This window comes from Salvelinus alpinus, chromosome 18 (assembly GCF_045679555.1).
Source record: "Salvelinus alpinus chromosome 18, SLU_Salpinus.1, whole genome shotgun sequence".
In the NCBI taxonomy this organism is placed as follows: Eukaryota; Metazoa; Chordata; class Actinopteri; order Salmoniformes; family Salmonidae; genus Salvelinus; species Salvelinus alpinus.
Window position 1 is genome coordinate 23554618 of NC_092103.1, and position 20800 is coordinate 23575417.

General features: G+C 43.3%; 1 protein-coding gene across 5 annotated transcripts in view; it reads left to right on the top strand.

Moving 5' to 3' along the window:
- The window catches only part of LOC139544041 (splicing factor, suppressor of white-apricot homolog), a 127717-nt gene that overhangs the window by 48078 nt on the left and 58839 nt on the right, over nucleotides 1-20800 (top strand). For all 5 annotated transcript variants that reach the window (XR_011668795.1, XM_071350724.1, XM_071350726.1 and 2 more), the window contains 2 exons: nucleotides 13057-13162; nucleotides 13652-13882. Coding sequence is in view for 4 of the 5 variants with exons in the window: in XM_071350724.1 (XP_071206825.1) it covers nucleotides 13057-13162; nucleotides 13652-13882 (337 nt within the window). In the remaining variant the exon portion in view is untranslated. The remainder of the gene's footprint in view (nucleotides 1-13056; nucleotides 13163-13651; nucleotides 13883-20800) is intronic.

Sequence of the window (20800 nt, forward strand, 5' to 3'; positions counted from 1 at the left end):
AGCATGAGTGGTCGTGAGTAGATGCGCTTGTTTTGAGATCAAAGTGAGAGCTGCGTATGGGCTTGTTTTGAGATCAAAGCGAGAGCTGCGTATGGGCTTGTTTTGAGATCAAAGCGAGAGCTGCGTATGGGCTTGTTTTGAGATCAAAGCGAGAGCTGCGTATGGGCTTGTTTTGAGATCAAAGCGAGAGCTGCGTATGGGCTTGTTTTGAGATCAAAGCGAGAGCTGCGTATGGGCTTGTTTTGAGATCAAAGCGAGAGCTGCGTATGGGCTTGTTTTGAGATCAAAGCGAGAGCTGCGTGTAGCCACGTGTGCACATTTGTTCATATCCTTTACTAGTTGGTGAGTTATTAGCCCAGTTAAACATAATTTGCAGTCAGCAAAATGGGAGTGGTTGCTTCCTACAAGAGCACAAAACGTCTACATTTCTAGATATCTTTGAAAAGCGAGTCAGGTAAACAGATTTCTTTTTTATTTTGTGAAGTGGTTTCATGCATCAAACAACACAACATTTTCAACAACAACACACCTGGACTACTACTGTAGGCTGAATGATAGAACAGCTATTTCCATGTTAAAATGTTATAGGATCCATTTTCTCCAATGTTTTTGATGGTAGGCCACTGTTAGGCCTACATTATGATCAAATAGCCACAGTAGCCTACTTGACCACTGTCTGAAACTGTAACTTTAAGCGGGTACAGCCTCAGTGTTCACAGTAAACGCGTGCTGGAAGTTGCACAGAATTTTTACAACCTTGAAGTTTGTGCTCAGCAGACCTATAATAAATTGCAGGGAACATTGCTTATATGCCACGCTGAATTAAAGTGCCTATGTGTTGCTCTCCTACCGAATCAGACAGTGTATTACCAACCAACCCCGGGTGCCATTATGACACATTTATTTTTTATTTTTTTACATTTCACCTTTATTTAACCAGGTAGGCCAGTTGAGAACAAGTTCTCATTTACAACTGCGATCTGGCCAAGATAAAGCAAAGCAGTGCGACAACAACAACACAGAGTTGCACATAATGTAGAATAGTAGGGTGGTAGGCAATAAATAGGCCCTAGAGGCTAAAATAATTACAATTTAACATTAATACTGGAGTGAAAGATGTGCAGATGATGATGTGCAAGTAGAGATACTGGGGTGCAAGAGGGTAAGTAATAATATGGGGGTGAGGTAGTCGGGTGTGGGGTGTATTTACAGATTGGCTGTGTACAGGTACAGTGATTGGTAAGCTGATCTGACAGCTGATGCTTAAAGTTAGAGAGGGAGATATAAGACCCCAGCTTCAGAGATGTTTGCAATTCGTTCCAGTCATTGGCAGCAGAGAACTGGAAAGAAAGACGGCCAAAGGAAGTGTTGGCTTTGGGGATGACCAGTGCAGTATACCTGCTGGAGCGCGTGCTGCGGGTGGGTGTTGCTATAGTGAACAGTGAGCTGAGATAAGGCGGGGCTTTACCTAGCAAAGAATTCTAGATGACCTGGAGCCAGTGGGTTTGACGACGGATATGTAGTGAGGGCCAGCCAACGAGAGCATACAGGTTGCAGTATGCTCACGTTGGATGGCCCTGACCAGGAATACGACTTTCCCGAAGCGGATCCTCTGTTTGGTCCACCACCCAGGACAATGGATCGGATCCCAGCAGGCGACCCAAAACAACGGCGCCGCCGAAGGGGCAGACAGAACGGTCTTCTGGTCAGGCTCTGTAGACGGGCACATCGCCCACCGCTCCCGAGTATACTACTTGCCAATGTCCAGTCTCTTGACAACAAGGTAGACGAAATCCGAGCAAGGGTTGCCTTCCAGAGAGACATCAGAGATTGCAACAGTCTCTGCTTCACGGAAACATGGCTCACTCGGGATACGTTATCAGAGTCTGTACAGCCACCTGGTTTCTTCACGCATCGTGCCAACAGAAACAAACATCTCTCTGGTAAGAAGAAGGACGGAGGTGTATGCCTTATGATTAACGAGTCGTGGTGTGATCTTAACAACATACAGGAACTCAAGTCCTTTTGTTCACCTGACTTAGAATTCCTTACAATCAAATGCTGACTGCATTATCTACCAAGAGAATTCTCTTTGATTATTATCACAGTCGTGTATATCCCCCCCAAGCAAACACCTCGACGGCCCTGAAATAACTTCATTGGACTCTATGTAAACTGAAAACCACATATCCCGAGTCTGCATTTATTGTAGCTGGGGATTTTAACAATGCTAATCTGAAAACAAGGCTCCCTAAATCTGATTCCACGCTTCAAGATTGCTTCGATCACGTGGACTGGGATATGTTCCGGATAGCGTCGAACAACAACATTGATGTATATGCTGATTCGGTTAGTGAGTTTATTAGCAACTGCATCAGTGATGTTGTACCCATGGCGACTATTAACACCTTCCCCAACCAGAAACCGTGTATTGATGGCAGCATTTGCGCAAAACTGAAAGCGACCGGCAACATGACCGAATTCAAACAGTGTAGCTATTCTCTCCGCAAGGCAATCAAACAAGCTAAGCGTCAGTATAGAGACAAAGTAGAGTCGCAATTCAACGGCTCAGACACGAGAGGTATGTGGCAGGGTCTACAGTCAATCACGGACTACAAAAAGAAAACCAGCCCCGTCGCGGACCCCTGCTGTCTTGCTCACAGACAAACTAAACAGCCTCTTTGCTCGCTTTGAGGACAATACAGTGCCACCGACAAGGCGTGCTACCAAAACCTGCGGGCTCTCCTTCACCGCAGCCAACGTGAGAAATATTTTAAACGTGTTAACCCTCGCAAGGCTGCCGGCCCAGCCGGCATCCCTAGCCGCGTCCTCAGAGCATTTACGGACATATTCAATTAATCCCTATCCCAGTCTGCTGTTCCCACATGCTTCAAGAGAGCCACCATTGTTCCTGTTCCCAAGAAAGCTAAGGTAACTGAGCTAAATGACTATTGCCCCGTAGCACTCACTTCCGTCATCATGAAGTGCTTTGAGAGACTAGTCAAGGATCATATCACCTCCACCCTACCTGACACTCTAGACCCACTCCAATTTGCTTACCGCCCTAATAGGTCCACAGATGACTCAATCGCAATCATACTGCACACTGCCCTAACCCATCTGGACAAGAGTAATAGCAATGTAAGAATGCTGTTCATTGACTACAGCTCAGCATTTAACACCACAGTACCCTCCAAACTCATCATTAAGCGCAAGACCCTGGGTCTCGACCCCGCCCTGTGCAACTGGGTCCTGGACTTTCTGACGGGACGCCCCCAGGTGGTGAGGGTAGGAAACAACATCTCCACCCCGCTGATCCTCAACACTAGGGCCCCACAAGGGTGCGTTCTCAGCCCTCTCCTGTACTCCCTGTTCACCCATGACTGCGTGGCCAAGCACGCCTCCAACTCATTCATCAAGTTTGCAGACGACACTACAGTGGTAGGCTGGATTACCAACAACAATGAGACGGTCTACAGGGAGGAGGTGAGGGACCTCGGAGTGTGGTGTCAGGAAAACAACCTCACACTAAACGTCAACAAAACAAAGGAGATGATCGTTGACTTCAGGAAACAGCAGAGGGAGCACCCCCCTATCCACATCGACAGGACAGTAGTGGAGAAGGTGGAAAGTTTTAAGTTCCTCGGCGTACACATCATGGACAAACTGAAATGGTCCACCCACACAGACAGTGTGGTGAAGAAATGTGGCTTGTCACCTAAAACACTCTCAAACTTCTACAGATGCACAATCAAGAGCATCCTGTCGGGCTGTATCACCGCCTGGTACGGCAACTGCTCCGCCCACAACCGTAAGGCTCTCCAGAGGGTAGTGAGGTCTGCACAATGCATCACCGGGGGCAAACTACCTGCCCTCCAGGACACCTACACCACCCGATGTCACAGGAAGGCCAAAAAGATCATCAAGGACAACAACCACCCGAGCCACTGCCTGTTCACCCCGCTATCATCCAGAAGACGAGGTCAGTACAGGTGCATCAAAGCTGACACCGAGAGACTGAAAAACAGCTTCTATCTCAAGGCCATCAGACTGTTAAACAGCCATCACTAACATTATGTGACTGCTGCCTACATACTGACTCAAATCTCTAGCCACTTAATAATTAAAAATTGGATGTAATAAATGTATCACTAGTCACTTTAAACAATGCCACTTTATATAATGTTTACATACCCTACATTACTCATCTCATATGTATATACTGTACTCTATACCATCTATTGCATCTTGCCTATGCTGTTTGGCCATCACTCATTTATATGTACATATTCTAAATCATTCCTTTACACTTGTGGATATAAGGTAGTTGTTGTGAAATTGTTAGATTACTTGTTAGATATTACTGCATGGTCAGAACTAGAAGCACAAGCATTTCTCTACACTCACATTAACATCTGCTAATCATGTGTATGTGACCAATAAAAAATGATTTAATTGGATTTTGTAGTATATGGGGATTTGGTGACAAAATTGATGGTACTGTGATAGACTACATCCACTTTGCTGAGTAGAGTGTTGGAGGCTATTTTGTAAATGACATCGCCAAAGTCAAGGATCGGTAGGATAGTCAGTTTTACGAGGGTATGTTTGGCGGTATGAGTGAAGGAGGCTTTGTTGCGAAATAGAAAGCCGATTCTAGATGTCATTTTGGATTGGAGATGCTTAATGTGAGTTTGGAACGACAGTCTGACCAGACACCTAGGTATTTGTATTTGTACACATCTTTTACCCCAGGCTTTTATCCCAGGCTTTTCATGTGTTGTCTCTCTGAGCCAGAGGTTGGAAAGGCAGTGTGAGTTCAGGGAGAGGCCAGTGGAAGATGTAGGTGGAGAGGAAACGGATCTGTTCTCATTCACTGTCAATGATTAGGCCTAAGTAACTCAGTCATCACCTCCTAAGGGTAACTTGGCAGCATATTCACACTCAGGGAGTTGTTGTCCCATTGTCACTCAACAGTCAACTGCATTCTGCTGCCCCTGAGTATGAAATTAATCTGAAATATGGATGAATGTTCGCATTGTGCTGGTATTGGACTGACAATGCCTACGTGCCTTATTTACAGTATAGTCCAGTAGCATCATCTCACACTCCCCTAACCTTGTATAACCCAACTGCTACCATTTTGATGCAGCCTTGTGGTTCAGCGGGTGTTGAATAGCTGAACACCTGTGTCACATTCCTGTAAAGCTCTCCGGGCAACATTACTGTTCAACCACTCTAGTTGTGCACAGGGAACTCATTTGCTCTGTTTTAGTCCCCCCCATCATGGTTGCCAGTTCACTGAGCATGATGACTCACATTTATATTTGTTTTCCTCGTTGTGTCTCAGCAGTGCTACCATCAGAAACATTGTGTGCAAAAAAAAAAAAAAGTCTTACATGCGCCTGTTTGGGAGTTGTAGAGGCTGGCTGTAGAGGCTGGCTGTAGAGGCTGGCTGTAGAGGCTGGCTGTAGAGGCTGCTGTGATTTTCCATTGTTGCGTCGTGTCGTGTTTCCTTTAGGTTTGAGAAAGTGAAAGGTCATTCGAGATCAAGTGATTAGTTTGACATAGTTTTAACTCAACATATTTAATGTTACCAGAGTCTGCTGGCCTCAGTTAAGCAGTGGTCAAATGTAGGCTTGAAGTTTTTCACCCACTTTGGGGAACCATTTGTCATCTGCCAAATAGAATCCATTAACTTGTCTCAGTCCGGGGAGAGAGAAATTTGTAGTATGGAGTCCGTACTCTGTCACAAAGCAGGCTGCACCCACAGGCAAACCAAGCGACCAACTAACAAGCGTATCCATAAACTATGAGGTATGCTGGTGATTTGGGGAACAGCTATATGGGATGCAGCCTCTCTCATTTGTATTATTAATCTGGTTTTCATATTTATTGGAGAAAAAAAAGGTCTGTGAAATCAATTAAAGGAGGCATCAGCCAGTGATTGGGCTTGTTGTGGCCCTGCCTCTGTGGCTTGTCAGATTGGTCTTGACAGCACCAGCCACCAGTTCCACTACTATATAAATTAGTCTTGTTCTGTGACCTCGTTTAGCTGGGATGATGATTGTCTGTAGCGCAGCCTTAGTTTTGTGTGGCGGTTGCTCCCATCAATTTAATGGTTGTGTGTTTTCTTCTCATTGTTGATCCTCGCTCCTCGGTGGTGTAATCACTCCGCCTGCTGCCATGTCGGCACTAAGCTATAATCATCAATATTGTTTTTCTGTTGCTTGCGCTGATGGTCGAGATAGCTGCTGCTTCAACCCAGCAGAGGTTTGGCAGCAATCTCAGTGTTTTACTAAAATGATGGGCTTTTGGCTGGAGCTTAATGAAAAGTGGGAAGCATCTGTGGGCCTCCAGACTTCTTCAACAGATCTCCTATTATTTATGAAAAAGTTGCAGAGAATTGTTCTACAATATGAGCCAGGTATAAGTGACTCATAAAATGAATATAATGTTATTATAGCTTGAATTAAAGCAAGGGGAACTACAAGAATGTTCCAAATGCACCCTGTGCGTGTCTGGGTACTACACAATTACATACTTCACATCACCCTGTGCGTGTCTGGGTACTACACAATTACATACTTCACATCACCCTGTGCGTGTCTGGGTACTACACAATTACATACTTCACATCACCCTGTGCGTGTCTGGGTACTACACAATTACATACTTCACATCACCCTGTGCGTGTCTGGGTACTACACAATTACATACTTCACATCACCCTGCTTGTAAGGTGCATGAAATAGGTGTTCTCCTCTCAGTACTAACTATGAATATAGAATATGTTCATTCTAACAGTTGGCTGGAGCAGCTTGTGTCTGAATATAATGCTAAATCCACAGCTCTGCTCCGTTCTCCCTAGCCTGAGCACCCGAGTGTTTGGCAGATGCTGCCAATCTTTAAGGTGCTCTTTTGACTTTGTAAATGAAAGCTCCCATTTTGACTATTCATTAAAAACAATTTGACCTTAGGCGTGATTGCTACATTCGCTTTCAGTCCAAACAGATTGAAGAAAGAGAGACAGTGAAAAAAAAAGATTAAACATCTCCCCAGTGTTCTAAGTTGTTTGTGTTTTGCTGACAATTTCACCAATGAACCAGAAGGAAACACATTTGCCTTGTCACATGTGCACGCACACACACACACACAAACACTCATGCGCGCACACACACACCTAAACTTACACAAACACACACACGTACACGTTCTGCAATATCCATAGTTCGATTACTGACTGGGTCCAGGGTTCCCAATGATCACTGGAATATTAACAATTTTGAGGCAGTTAAGTTACAGCAGAAAATACCTGATAATGGAACCAGAGGTGGATGCAGGCAGCAGGGAGTTTTTTGGAGGGCTAGCTAGAGTGAGAGCAGAGAGAGAGCGATGTAGTTCTGTTGTAGAGTATCTCTCCAGGGACAGCTTGGCTTCTGGGACTTCAGCTGGTTCCTGCTGAATAAGATTAGCCTTATTATAGCTTGTAGCTCTCCCTCAAAGCCTTGTTCTACACGGTGAAACACATTTTAGATGGGAACATTTTAAACTCTCTTTCTCCCACTTTTATTGCAGTGTTCTGTAGTGTTGTTTTGTGGTTGTGTGTCACTACTGGCTTGATGAGCAGATAGAATACATGATCAACTACTGCTGTGTGTGTGAGCTTCACTTTAAAGCTAGGGCTAACCTAATGCTGTTAAAAACAATCCACACACACAAACAAACACATACTGTACAGACACACTCACACACTTCCTCTCATGCACACACACACACACACACACACACACACACACACACACCTACCTTTTTCATGATGCACCACTGGTGTCTACAGTTTAGGGCCTTGTTTACAGGCTACTCATGATGTGTCATCCTTAGTTAGCTTTTGGCTGTCGCAGTCCCTCCCCTCCTGTCTCCACCAGCTGCTGGGGCTGCAGGCCTGACTTTGGTGCCTCCTTGCTGGGTTGCGGATGTCCACTCTCTCTGGCAGTGGTGTCCCACCCCAGGGCCAACCACATTGCATGGCTGCCTCTGTCCCTGCCTGTCCTCCCTCCAGCTCCAGCCTCCATCAAAGGACCCAAGTGACACAGTGGTGGGGAGAGTAGTGGGAACCTGATTCATCAATATTTCACAGATATTTCCCCCACTACTGCTTTGTCAAATTCAAGGGAAATGTCCTTTCAAGCTGCTTCTCCGAATAGACATTTTCAGTAGAGAGAATAGTGCCTGACTTGCTTTGTTTTACCCTCTTCCAGACTCTATCCTTCTCCCTCCTCTCCTCCACTCTACACCTCTACTGCATCCTTTCATACTGTAAAGTCTCTGATCCACAGGAGTGAGTACTATGCCCACTCCTTCTCTCCCTTCCCCCTCCCTCCCTTCCTCTCTCTCTCTCCCCTCCAGTGACGGAGGTCAATTCATCACCTTCCTTAAGCCATTCGTTCTCCCGCCTGACTTTAAAGCTCGGTTAGTCTCGTGGCAGAAACCATTGTTCTTGATTTGTGCCTGCATCTGTGTGACTCTCCTCTGCCGGTACGTGAGAGAGCCTTTGAAGGGCCAAGACGAGGGGGAACACCTCCGCGTCCCTGAACACAAGTGGTTCAGTTAATTCTCTCTCCTTTCTTTAGCTTTCCTTTTCTTTTCTCTTTCCTTTTTTTTTGTTGTGTCCCAGTTCCTTAGTTGAAGTAGTAGCACCACCTCTCTTAGACACTGTGTGATGACATATGATGTTTGATGCATTCAGATCCCGTATCTCTTTTTTTCTCACCTCAGGCCCCTGTTAATGAGGTATGGTAAGTCAGTACTGACTTACATGGACAATTGGGAACTTAGAAATCTCTGACTTCTGACTTCAGTGCATTCAACATAACTGGGAACTCTGAAAAAAATCATCTCAGACTGGGGAAAAATAGTTTTGAACGGTCATCCAAATCGGAATTCCAAGTCAGAAACTCTGGTATCTTTCTAGAACTCTGACTTGAACATCACAAACGTCATGATTTGACCTCGTTTTTTTCCTGAGTTCCCAGTTGTCTTGAAAGCACCAGAAGTCCATCAGGACTTGCCAGACAGTGACATTAAACGCCCACACCAGTAGAAATCCACTTTTTCGAGCTGAGAGACGATGGCCAAAGCCTACCCATGATGTTCCACAATGATGTAACTCAATAAATCATCGTTTTCAGTCAAAGTATGATATAGTGCCAAATCAGAATGTGTGACTTTGGATGTTTCTGTTTCTGTGAGTCTTGCATGTCTTTTCTTACGAGATGACGTGCAAATTCTTTTCAGCCTATGTTTTATTTCAGGGCTGTTTTATTTAAATGTTAACAGCCACTATCATGGCAATGGTTATTAATCAGAAACGCTTGCTGCAAAGTTCTTCCAGGTAGTTGAGGCCTAGGCTGTCAGCTACAATGGCAGCCTTGTCAGACCTATTGCCCACCAATCATGACATCATGCATAAAATATGAAGTAGGATTATGATTGTCTAGTCTATACTCATGTAAGGAGATGTGGGAGAAAATAGCCTGCATATTGTTTTCTTGTCTCTTAACGGCTAGCCTGAAGTCCAGACTCTTCCTTTCATATACCTACTAGCAAGCTAGTGATGACTATTCGCTAACATACAACATGTTCTCCGATTTGGTGCTCAGGCTAGTCCCTTTCCTCCTCTGTCTCTGTATTGTTATCTCTACCTTCCTGTCCCTTGTGCTGTTGTCTGTGCCCAATGTTTGTGCCATGTTGTTGCTGCCTTGCTATGTTGTCTTAGGTCTCTCTTTATGTAGTGTTGTATTGTTTCTCTTGTCGTGATATGTGTTTTGTCCTATATTTATATTTTAAATTTATTTTTAATCCCAGCCCTCGTCCCCTCAGGAGGCCTTTTGCCATTTGGTAGGCCGTCATTGTAAATATGAATTTGTTCTAAACTGACTTGCCTAGTTAAATAAAGGTTAAATTTAAAAAAAATACTGAGCTGTCATGGTCAGACTTAGGGACTGTATTCAGAGGAGGAGACATGAAGCATGTGTTCTCCCCACTCTGACTGGGCCATGTCGAACTGGCTGTCCACTGGTCCCTCCACCACTGTATGTTGCTATGATTAAACCCCTCCATCAGTGTCCCGTAGTAAACGGTGCACAGAGTGGACAGAGCATTCCAATGAGAACCAGGCCGACAGAGAGTGGGGGAGAGGAGTGATCGGCCCTACGTAGTGTGAAATGGCTTTCCCTTACCGTTCAGCCTGCAACCAACCCTCACTGTGCCTCACTTGCATCTATTTTTGACTGTCAACTTTTAAACCCAATCCCAAACAAAGCAAATAGCATGCTGACATCACTTAGCCTTAGCACAAAGCGTCATAAAAGTACAATGCAGAAACAGACAAATGGATTTCGATGAAATATCAAAAGCACCACCCTTGTAAGTTCTAAATCATTTTCACTTCACTAGTTGATGAGCTCTAAAAAGGTACAGTATTGTATCTGGCATGTTCTAATTTTAAATTCTTAGGACAACTCTGAACACTTTGTTCTTAAATTAACTCCATCTCAATTCAAAGGGCTTCATTGGCATGGGAAACATGTTTTCATTTCCAAAGCATTGGAATAGACAATAAACAAAAGGGAAATAAACAATTGAAATACTCGAACAGTAAAGTTTTAAAGGAATATAGACATTTAAAATGCTATATTATTGACTATGTTCAGTGATGAAACAATGTGCAAATAGTTGAAGTATGAAATGGAAAATAAACAGATACATTTAGGTTTTATTTAGAATGATGTTTGTTCTTCACTGGTTGCCCTTTTTTTGTGACAACAGGTCAACAAATCTTGCTGCTGTGGTGGCACAATGTGGTATTTCACCTAATAGCTATGGGAGTTTGTTTTCAAATTGAGTCTGTACATAGTCAAAGCTTTCCTTAATTTGGGGTCAGTCACAGTGTTCAGGTATTCTGCTACTGTGTACTCTGTTTAGGGCCAACTAGCATTACAGTTTGTGCACTTTCTTTTATTATTCTTTCCAATGTGTCAAGTTAAATATCTTTTTGTTTTCTCATGATTTGGTTGTGTCAAATTTGGATGCTGTCCTGGAGCATTGTGGGGTTTGTTTGTGAACAGAGTCCCTGTAACAGCTGGCTGAGATTCATCTCTCTGCAGGTGTGGGATTTGTTATGGAAGGTTTGATAATCACTTCTTTTTAGGTGGTTGTAGATTTTAATTGCTCTTTTCTGGATTTTGATAATTAGCGGGAATCATCCTAATTCTGCTCTGCATGCATTATTTGGTGTTTTATGTTGTACACAGATTGTTTTTTGTCAAATTCTGCATGCAGTCTCAGTTTGGTGTTTGCCCCATTTTGTGAATTTTTGGTATTGAGCCGACCCCAGACCTCACAACCATAGAGGGCATTGGGTTCTATAACTGATATGAAGTATTTTCAGCCAGATCCAAATTTGGATGTCAAATTGTATTTTCCTTTTGATGGCTTATAAGGCCCTTCTTGCCTTGTTTCTCAGATCGTTCATAGCTTTGTGGAAGTTAAATGTGGTGCTGATTAGGGATGCACCATCGGTGAACACATCGGAAAATGCCACATCGGCATTTTTACTTATTTTCCACCATAATTTGCAAATAAATTCATTAAAAATCCTACAATGTGATTTTCTGGATTTTTTTTTTTCTCATTTTGTCTGTCATAGTTGAAGTGTACCTATGACGAAAATTACAGGCCTCTCATCTTTTTAAGTGGGAGAACTTGCACAATTGGTGGCTGACTAAATACTTTTTTCCCCTACTGTATATAGTTAGCTAGCAAACTATAGCTACTGAAACAGATTGTCGATTTTCTATGTTTTTGGGGAAGAACATTGTTTGCATCCATAAGGTATCTAGCTTTTTTTATGACCAGCACTGTATGTGTGTGAGACAACTTTACCAGCATCATATCATACGTATCGATGAATCATTGTGACATATGAAATACGAGTGATAGTGTAGTCAATGTGTAATAACTACGTAAAACATGTATGAACACGTTAAATTATTATGTAACGTGCAGTCATATTCAGGTCCTGATTGGTCAACAAGCTTATTTGATACGTCAAATAGTGTTATTTCACGTGTATCTTTTTTGACATGCATAGACCCAAACGGCATTCCATAGAAATCCTGGTTGAGAATGAAATGACTGAACAAATGAACAACGAAACAGCACAGCAAGTAAGTGAAAGAAATATGTTTTGATGATGTTTTACTGGTAATGGGGACATACGTAAATGCCAACAAAATAACTTTTGTGTGTGTGTGTGTGACCTTTATATAACACGGCAAGTCAGTTAATAAGAACAAATTCTTATTTACAATGACGGCTTGGACGATGCTGGACCAATTGTGCGCCGCCCTATGGGACTCCCAATCACAGCCGGATGTGATACAGCCTAGATTTGAACCAGGGACTGTAGTGAAGCCTCTTGCACTGAGGTGCAGTGCCTTAGACCGCTGCATCCAGGTGTGTTTGTGTGTTAAGTATTTAACTGTACTAGAATGCTTAAAAGGCCGCTAAAATGTTAAATATCGGTTATTGGTATCAGTTTTTTTGGCAAGGCAAATATCGGATATCGGTGTCGACCAAAAATGTCACATCGGTGCTGATGTTTAGGCCGAGGTAGGTATAGGTTTTTCTAGGGCAACAGTGTATTCATGGTCCTGGCAACTGGATCTTTTTTGGAACACCATTATTTTTGTCTTACTGAGTTTTACTGTCATGGCCCAGGTCTGACAGAATCTGTGCAGAAGATCTAGGTGCTCCTGTAGGCCCTCCTTGGTTGGGGACAGAAGCACCAGATCACCCGAGTCTAGTAGGGTGAGGCCGGGTGCTGCAGAATGTTCTATTGTTTAAGAGGATGGGGCTCTCAAGCTGCCTCCCAGTCTCACCCACAGGCCCTGAGGAAAGAAATCTGAACCTCTCTCTGTCTTTATCCTCCTCTCTCTCTCTCTCTCTCTCTCTCTCTCTCTCTCGCTCTCTCTCCGTTCCTCCGTCCTGTAGTGTGGCTCTCCGTCAGACAGCGTGGGCCCAGCAGAGGGGGAGACTGATGGCGGCAGCGTGGGTAACTGTCCCTCTGACAAATTGATGGAGGGCAAGCTAATAAAAGGTAAGGCGTGATGAAGACGTGGACACAGATGCACAAGTGCTTACACACGCACCCGCAACACACACACACATATATACACACGCACGCGCAATGCTCATACACACACACACACGCAACATACACAGGGAGGCACAGTTTGTTTGTGCTCGTGGGGGTGGCAAGCGTGCGTGTGAGGTTGGCTGGTTGGTTGGTTGGTTGTGTGTGTGTGTGTGTGTGGCTTAATTTGGAGCTATCAGCTAGTAAATGGCAGTCAAGATTAAGTGGCTACAGGCTGTTCATAAAGCAGTCTGGCTGGCTGAGGTTCATGTCTGGCCCATGGTAATGACATTAAACCCCCAGCTGTAGATAGTCACTCTGTCTGCCTGGGGAAGGTTAATGGTATATGGAAAAAGGAGTGACTGTTACCTCTAACACATTTTCATCTCAAACGACAGCTCGCTTTAATCAAACGTCCCTTCCTCTCTCTTTCACCTCTGCCTTCCTTGCCAGCGTCCTTTGCGCCGATCTGCTTTGCCATCAAAGCCAAAGAAAACGACATGCTGCCGCTGGAGAAGAACCGTGTGCGGCTGGACGATGACTCGGACGATGACCTGGACAAGTTGCTGGGGGAGAAGGGTCTGGAGGCCCTCCTAGATGGGGCGAAGATGGTGGTCAGAGAGGTCCCTGCCCCCGAAGAGAAGAGACCCACACTCACCCTGGAGGAGCTGGAGGCTAAACAAGGTAGCTAGCTATTTAATGTCCCAATGTGGCTGCACTTTACATATTAAGGAACGTCTTATTTTACTTTACCTAAAAGCTTTTTTGGAATACCCCTCAATTGCCCTGTGTGGCTCAGTTCGTAGAGAATGCTACTTGCAACATCTGAGTTGTGGGTTTAGTCAATCCTGGAGCTGTTCAATACCCCAAAATGATGTATAAAACCACTACTGGATGTCACTTTCAATAAAAAATGTAAATGGCATACACTGACATGGAACCCAAACTGGCTGCGTGCATGCGCCATCGTGCATAAATTAATTTTGTCCCCCCACACCAAACGCAATCACGACACACAGGTTAAAATATCAAAACAAACTCTGAACCAATTACATTAATTTGGGGAGAGGTCGAAAAGCATTAAACATTTATGGCAATTTAGCTAGCTAGTTTGCACTTGCTAGCTAATTTGTCCTATTTAGCTAGCTTGCTGTTGCTAGCTAATTTGTCCTGGGATATAAACATTGAATTGTTATTTAACCTGAAATCCACAAGGTCCTCTACTCCGACAATTAATCCACACATAAAACGGTCAACCGAATCGTTTCTAGTTATCTCTCCTTCTTCCAGGCTTTTTCTTCTCTGGACTTTATATTGCGATTGGCAACTTTCATAAATTAGGTGCATTACTGCCACCGACCTCATTCGTCTTTCAGTCACCCACATGGGTATAACCAATGAGGAGTTGGCACGTGGGTACCTGCTTCTATAAACCAATCAGGAGATGGGAGAGGCAGGACTTGCAGCGTGATCTGCGTCACAAATAGAACTGACTTCTATTTTAGCCCTTGACAACACAGATGCTCGTTGGCGCGAGCGAGCAGTGTGGGTGCAATAATTGAATAATATAGATTTCTAAATGTGTTTTTCAACGTGCGTACGCGACGCGAGCGTTGTAGTCAGGGTATGAGTGTACAAAACATTAGGAACACCTTCCTAATATTGAGTTGCACCCTCTTTTTCCCTCAGAACAGCCTTAATTTGTCAGAGCATGGGCTCTACAAGGTGTCGAATACGTTGCTGTTCCATGTTGACTCCAATGCTTCCAACAGTTGTGTCAAGTTGACTGGATGTTCTTTGGGTGGTGGACCATTCTTGATACTCTTGCTACACTGTTGAGCATGAAAAACCCAGCAACATTGCAGTTCTTGACACACTCAAACCGGTACACCTGGCACCTACTGCCATACCCTGTTCAAAGGCACTTAAATCTTTTGTCTTGCACATTCACCCTCTGAATGGCACAAATACACAATCCATGTCTCAAGCTTAAAAATCCTTCTTTAACCTGTCCCCTTCATCTACACTGATTGAAGTGGATTTAACAGGTGAAATCAATACGGGATCATAGCTTTCACCTGGTGAGTCTGTCATGGAAAGAGCAGGTGTTCCTAATGTTTTGTATACTCAGTGTATATGGTTTTATATTATAAAAGTTGGTAAGCTGAAGTGTCCTACTGTAGTTTGTGCACCTGAATGATAAATATAAAGGGAACAAAGACTGACGTGTGAATGGCCTGTACTAGTCAGCCTGTCTGTGTGCTGGCTTGCTGTCTCAGTAGGGAAGAAGTCCAGCAACTCTTTGAGGACAGTGGAAGCTGATAAAAATGCTTGTTAAAACCAACACGTTCCGAAGGCTACTGCATTTTTAACAACTTCCACTGTCCTCCAAGAGCTGCTGAATTCTCTCTTCACTTCAGTTTGCTTCTCTATTCATGCACCTGATATGTTAAAGGACGTAGAGAGGGCCCCGTCTTCTGATGATCAGCAGGTCAGCAAGCTCAATCACCTCACCGTCCTCACCCACCTCAGGCTCAATGTCATTACTGGTCTCTCTCGCTCTCTCCCTCTCTTTCTCTATCTTTCTCTCTCTGGTAATATGGCTCTGCTCGCTGGAAGGGCAGCTGGCGGACTAGGAAAGACATCGCTCAATCAAATACACATGCACACTTTGCCTTTTTGCTGGAGGTCAGACGAGCCGTGGGAGGGAGGGAGGGGAGAGCTTCCAGGAAGGGTGTAGGAACAAATTGGATACAGTAAACCACAGTTGTATTTCTCACAATGGCTTAGCCCATAATGGAAATATGAAGTGCGTTCGGAAAGTATATAGACCCCTTGACTTTTTCTACATTTTGTTACCTTACAGCCTTTCTCTAAAATGTATTAAATCATTTTTTTGTCTCATCAATCTACACACAATTACCCCATAATGACAAAGCAAAAACATGTTTTTAGATTTTTGGGGGGGGAATGTTTTTTTTTTTTTTTGTATTCAGACGCTTTACTCAGTACTTTGTTGAAGCACCTTTGGCGGCGATTACAGCCTCGACTCTTCTTGGGTATGACGCTACAAGCTTGGCACACCTGTATTTGGGGAGTTTCTCCCATTCTTCTCTGCAGATCCACTCTAACTCTGTCAGGTTAGATGGGGAGGGTCACTGCACAGCAATTTTCTGGTCTCTCCAGAGATGTTCGATTGGGTTCAAGTCCGGGCTCTGGCTGGGCCACTCAAGGATATTCAGAGTAGAGGTCGACCGATTAATCGGAATGGCTGATTAATTAGAGCCGATTTCAAGTTTTCATAACAATCGGTATTTTTGGACACTGATTTGCCTATTTATTTATTTATTTTAAGTTTTGTTTAGTTTTTTTACACCTTTATTAACTAGGCAAGTCAGTTAAGAACACATTCTTATTTTCAATGACGGCCTAGGAACGGTGGGTTAACTGCCTTGTTCAGGGGCAAAACGACAGATTTTTACCTTGTCAGCTCGGGGATTCGTTTTTGCAACCTTCCGGTTACTAGTCCAACGCTCTAACCACCTGCCTTACATTGCACTCCACGAGGAGCCTGCGTGGCAGGCTGACTACCTGTTACGCGAGGGCAGCAAGAAGCCAAGGTAAGTTGCTAGCTAGCATTAAACTTATCTTATAAAAAACAATCAATATTAACATAATCACTAGTTAACTACACATGGTTGATGATATTACTAGTTTATCTAGCGTGTACTGCGTTGCATATAATCGATGCGGTGCCTGTTAATTTCTCATTGAATCACAGCCTACTTCGACAAACGGGTGATGATTTAACAAGCGCATTTGCGAAAAAAGCACTGTCGTTGCACCAATGTGTACCTAACCATAAGCATAAATGCCTTTCTTTACAATCAATACACAAGTATATATTTTTAGACCTGCATATTGAGTTAATATTGCCTGCTAACATGAATTTCTTATAACTAGGGAAATTGTGTCATTTCTCTTGCATTCCGTGCAAGCAGTCAGGGTATATGCAGCAGTTTGGGCTGCCTGGCTCATTGCGAACTGTGTGAAGTCCATTTATTCCTAACAAAGGCCGTAATTAATTTGCCAGAATTGTACATAATTATGACATAACATTGAAGGTTGTACAATGTAACAGCAATATTTAGGTGCCATCCGTTAGATAAGATACGGAACGGTTCCGTATTTCACTGAAAGAATAAACGTTTTGTTTTCGAAATGGTAGTTACCGGATTTGACCATTTTAATGACCAAAAGCTCGTTTTTCTGTGTGTTACTATGTTATAATTAAGTCTCTGATTTGATAGAGCAGTCTGACTGAGCGATGGTAGGCACCAGCAGGCTCGTAAGCATTCATTCAAACAGCACTTTCGTGCATTTTGCCAGCAGCTCTTCGCAATGTTTCAAGCATTGAGCTGTTTATGACTTCAAGCCTATCAACTCTCGAGATTAGGCTGGTGTAACCGATGTGAAATGGCTAGCTAGTTAGCGGGGTGCGCGCTAATAGCGTTTCAAACGTCACTCGCTCTGAGACTTGGAGTAGTTGTTCCCCTTGCTCTGCATGGGTAATGCTGCTTCGAGGGTGGCTGTTGTCGATGTGTTCCTGGTTCGAGCCCAGGTAGGGGCGAGGAGAGGGGCGGAAGCTATGCTGTTACACTGGCAATACTAAAGTGCCTATAAGAACATCCAATAGTCAAAGGTATATGAAATACAAATCATATAGAGAGAAATAGTCCTATAATTCCTATAATAACTACAACCTAAAACTTCTTACCTGGGAATATTGAAGACTCATGTTAAAAGGAACCACCAGCTTTCATATGTTCTCATGTTCTGAGCAAGGAACTTAAACGTTAGCTTTCTTACATGGCACATATTGCACTTTTACTTTCTTCTCCAACCCTTTTTTTGCATGATTTAAACCAAATTGAACATGTTTCATTATTTATTTGAGGCTAAATTGATTTTAGTGAGGTATTATATTAAGTTAAAGTAAGTGTTCATTCAGTATTGTTGTAATTGTCATTATTACAAATAGAGAAAAGAATCGTCCGATTAATCGGTATCGGCTTTTTTTTGGTCCTCCAATAATCGGTATCGGTATCGGCGTTGAAAAATCATAATCGGTCGACCTCTAATTCAGAGACGGGTCCCAAAGCCACTCCTGCGTTGTCTTGGCTGTGTGCTTCCTGTTGGAAGGTGAACCTTCGCCCCAGTCTGAGGTCCGCTCTGGAGCAGGTTTTCATCAAGGATCTCTCTGTACTTTTCTCCGTTCATCTTTCCATTGATCCTGACTAGTCTCCCAGTCGCTGCTGCTGAAAAACATCCCCACAGCATGATGCTGCCACCACCATGCTTCACCGTAGGAATGGTGCCAGGTTTCCTCCAGACGTGACGCTTGGCATTCAGGCCAAAGAGTTCAATCTTGATTTCATCAGACCAGAGAATCTTGTTTTTCATGGTCTTGAGAATCTTTAGGTATCTTTTGGCAAACTCCAAGCAGGCTGTCATGTGCCTTTTACTGAGGAGTGGCTTCCCGTCTGGCCACTCTACCATAAAGGCCTGATTGGTGGAGTGCTGCAGAGATGGTTGTCCTTCTGGAAGGTTCTTTCTCCCATCTCCACAGAGGAACTCTGGAGCTCTGTCAGAGTGACCATTGGGTTCTTGGTCACCTCCCTGACTAAGGCCCTTCTCCCTCAATTGCTCAGTTTGGCTGGGTGGCCAGCTTTAGGAAGAGTCTTGGTGGTTCCAAACTTCTTCCATTTAACTTCTTATGGCTGAGATCCCGTTAACGGCATCGACTTGACAACAGCCAGTGAAAGTGCAGGGCGCCAAATTCAAACAACAGAAATCTCATAATTAAAATTCCTCAAACATTCAAGTATTTTACACCATTTTAAAGATAAACTTGTTGTTAATCCCACCATGGTGTCCGATTTCAAAAAGGCTTTACGATGAAAGCACACCATCTGATTATGTTAGGTCAGTACCTAGTCACAGAAAACCACAGTCCTTTTTCCAGCCAAAGAGAGGAGTCACAAAAAGCAGAAATAGAGATAAAATGTATCACTAACCTTTGATGATCTTCATCAGATGACACTCATAGGACTTCATGTTACACAATACATGTATGTTTTGTTCGATAAAGTTCATATTTATATCCAAAAATCTCAGTTTACATTGGCACATTATGTTCAGTAATGTTTTGCCTCCAAAACATCCGGTGATTTTGCAGAGACACATCAATTTACAGAAATACTCATAATAAACATTAATAAAAGATACAAGTGTTATTCATGGAACTTTAGATAAACTTCTCCTTAATGCAACCGCTGTGTTAGATTTCAAAAAAACTTTACAGAAAAAGCACACCATGCTATAATCTGAGTACAGCGCTCAGCCACCAAAACATGCCATACAGATATCCGCCATGTTGTGGAGTCAACAGAAGTCAGAAATAGCATTATAAATATTCACTTACCTTTGATGATCTTCGTCAGAATGCACTCCCAGGAATCCCAGTTCCACAATAAATATTTGTTTTGTTCGATAACGTCCATAATTTATGTCCAAATACCACCTTTTTGTTTGCGCGTTAGTTACAAAATCCAAATTGATGAGGCGCAGGCCAGACGAAAAGTCAAAAAATTCCATTACAGTTCGTAGAAACATGTCAAACGATGTATAGAATCAATCTTTAGGATGTTTTTAACATAAATCTTCAATAATGTTTCAACCGGAGAATTTTCTTATCTGTAGAAATGCGACGGAACGCAGCTAACTCTCACGGGGGCACGCCTGAGTGAGCTCGTGGCACTCTGCCAGACACCTGACTCAATCAGCTCTTATTCCCTCATCCTCACAGTAGAAGCTTTAACAAGGTTCTAAAGACTGTTGACATCTAGTGGAAGCCTTGGGAAGTGCAATATGACCCCATAGACACTGTATATTGGATAGGCAAACCTACAAACCTCAGATTTCCCACTTCCTGGGTGGATTTTTTTCTCAGGTTTTTGCCTGCCATATGAGTTCTGTTATACTCACAGACATCATTCAAACAGTTTTAGAAACTTCAGAGTGTTTTCTATCCAAATCTACTAATAATATGCATATCTTATCTTATGGGACTGAGTAGCAGGCAGTTTACTCTGGGCACCTTATTCATCCAAGCTACTCAATACTGCCCCCAGCCATAAGAAGTTTTAAGACTGATGGAGGCTGCTCTGTTCTTTGGGACCTTCAATGCTACAGATCTGTGCCTCAACACAATCCTGTCTCGGCACTCTCTCTACGGACAATTCCTTCGACCTTGTAGCTCGGTTTTTGCTCTGGCTTGCACTGTCAACTGTGGGACCTTATCTAGACAGTTGTGTGCCTTTCCAAATCATGTCCAATCAATTGAATTTAACACCAGTGGACTCCAATCAAGTTGGAGAAACATCTCAAGGATGATCAATGGAAACAGCATGCAGCTGAGCTCAATTTCGAATCTTAAACCAAAGGGTCTGAATACTTATGTCAATGTAATATTTCATTTTTGTATTTTTAATACATTTGGAAAAACCTGTTTTAGCTTTGTCATTATGGGGTGTTGTGTGT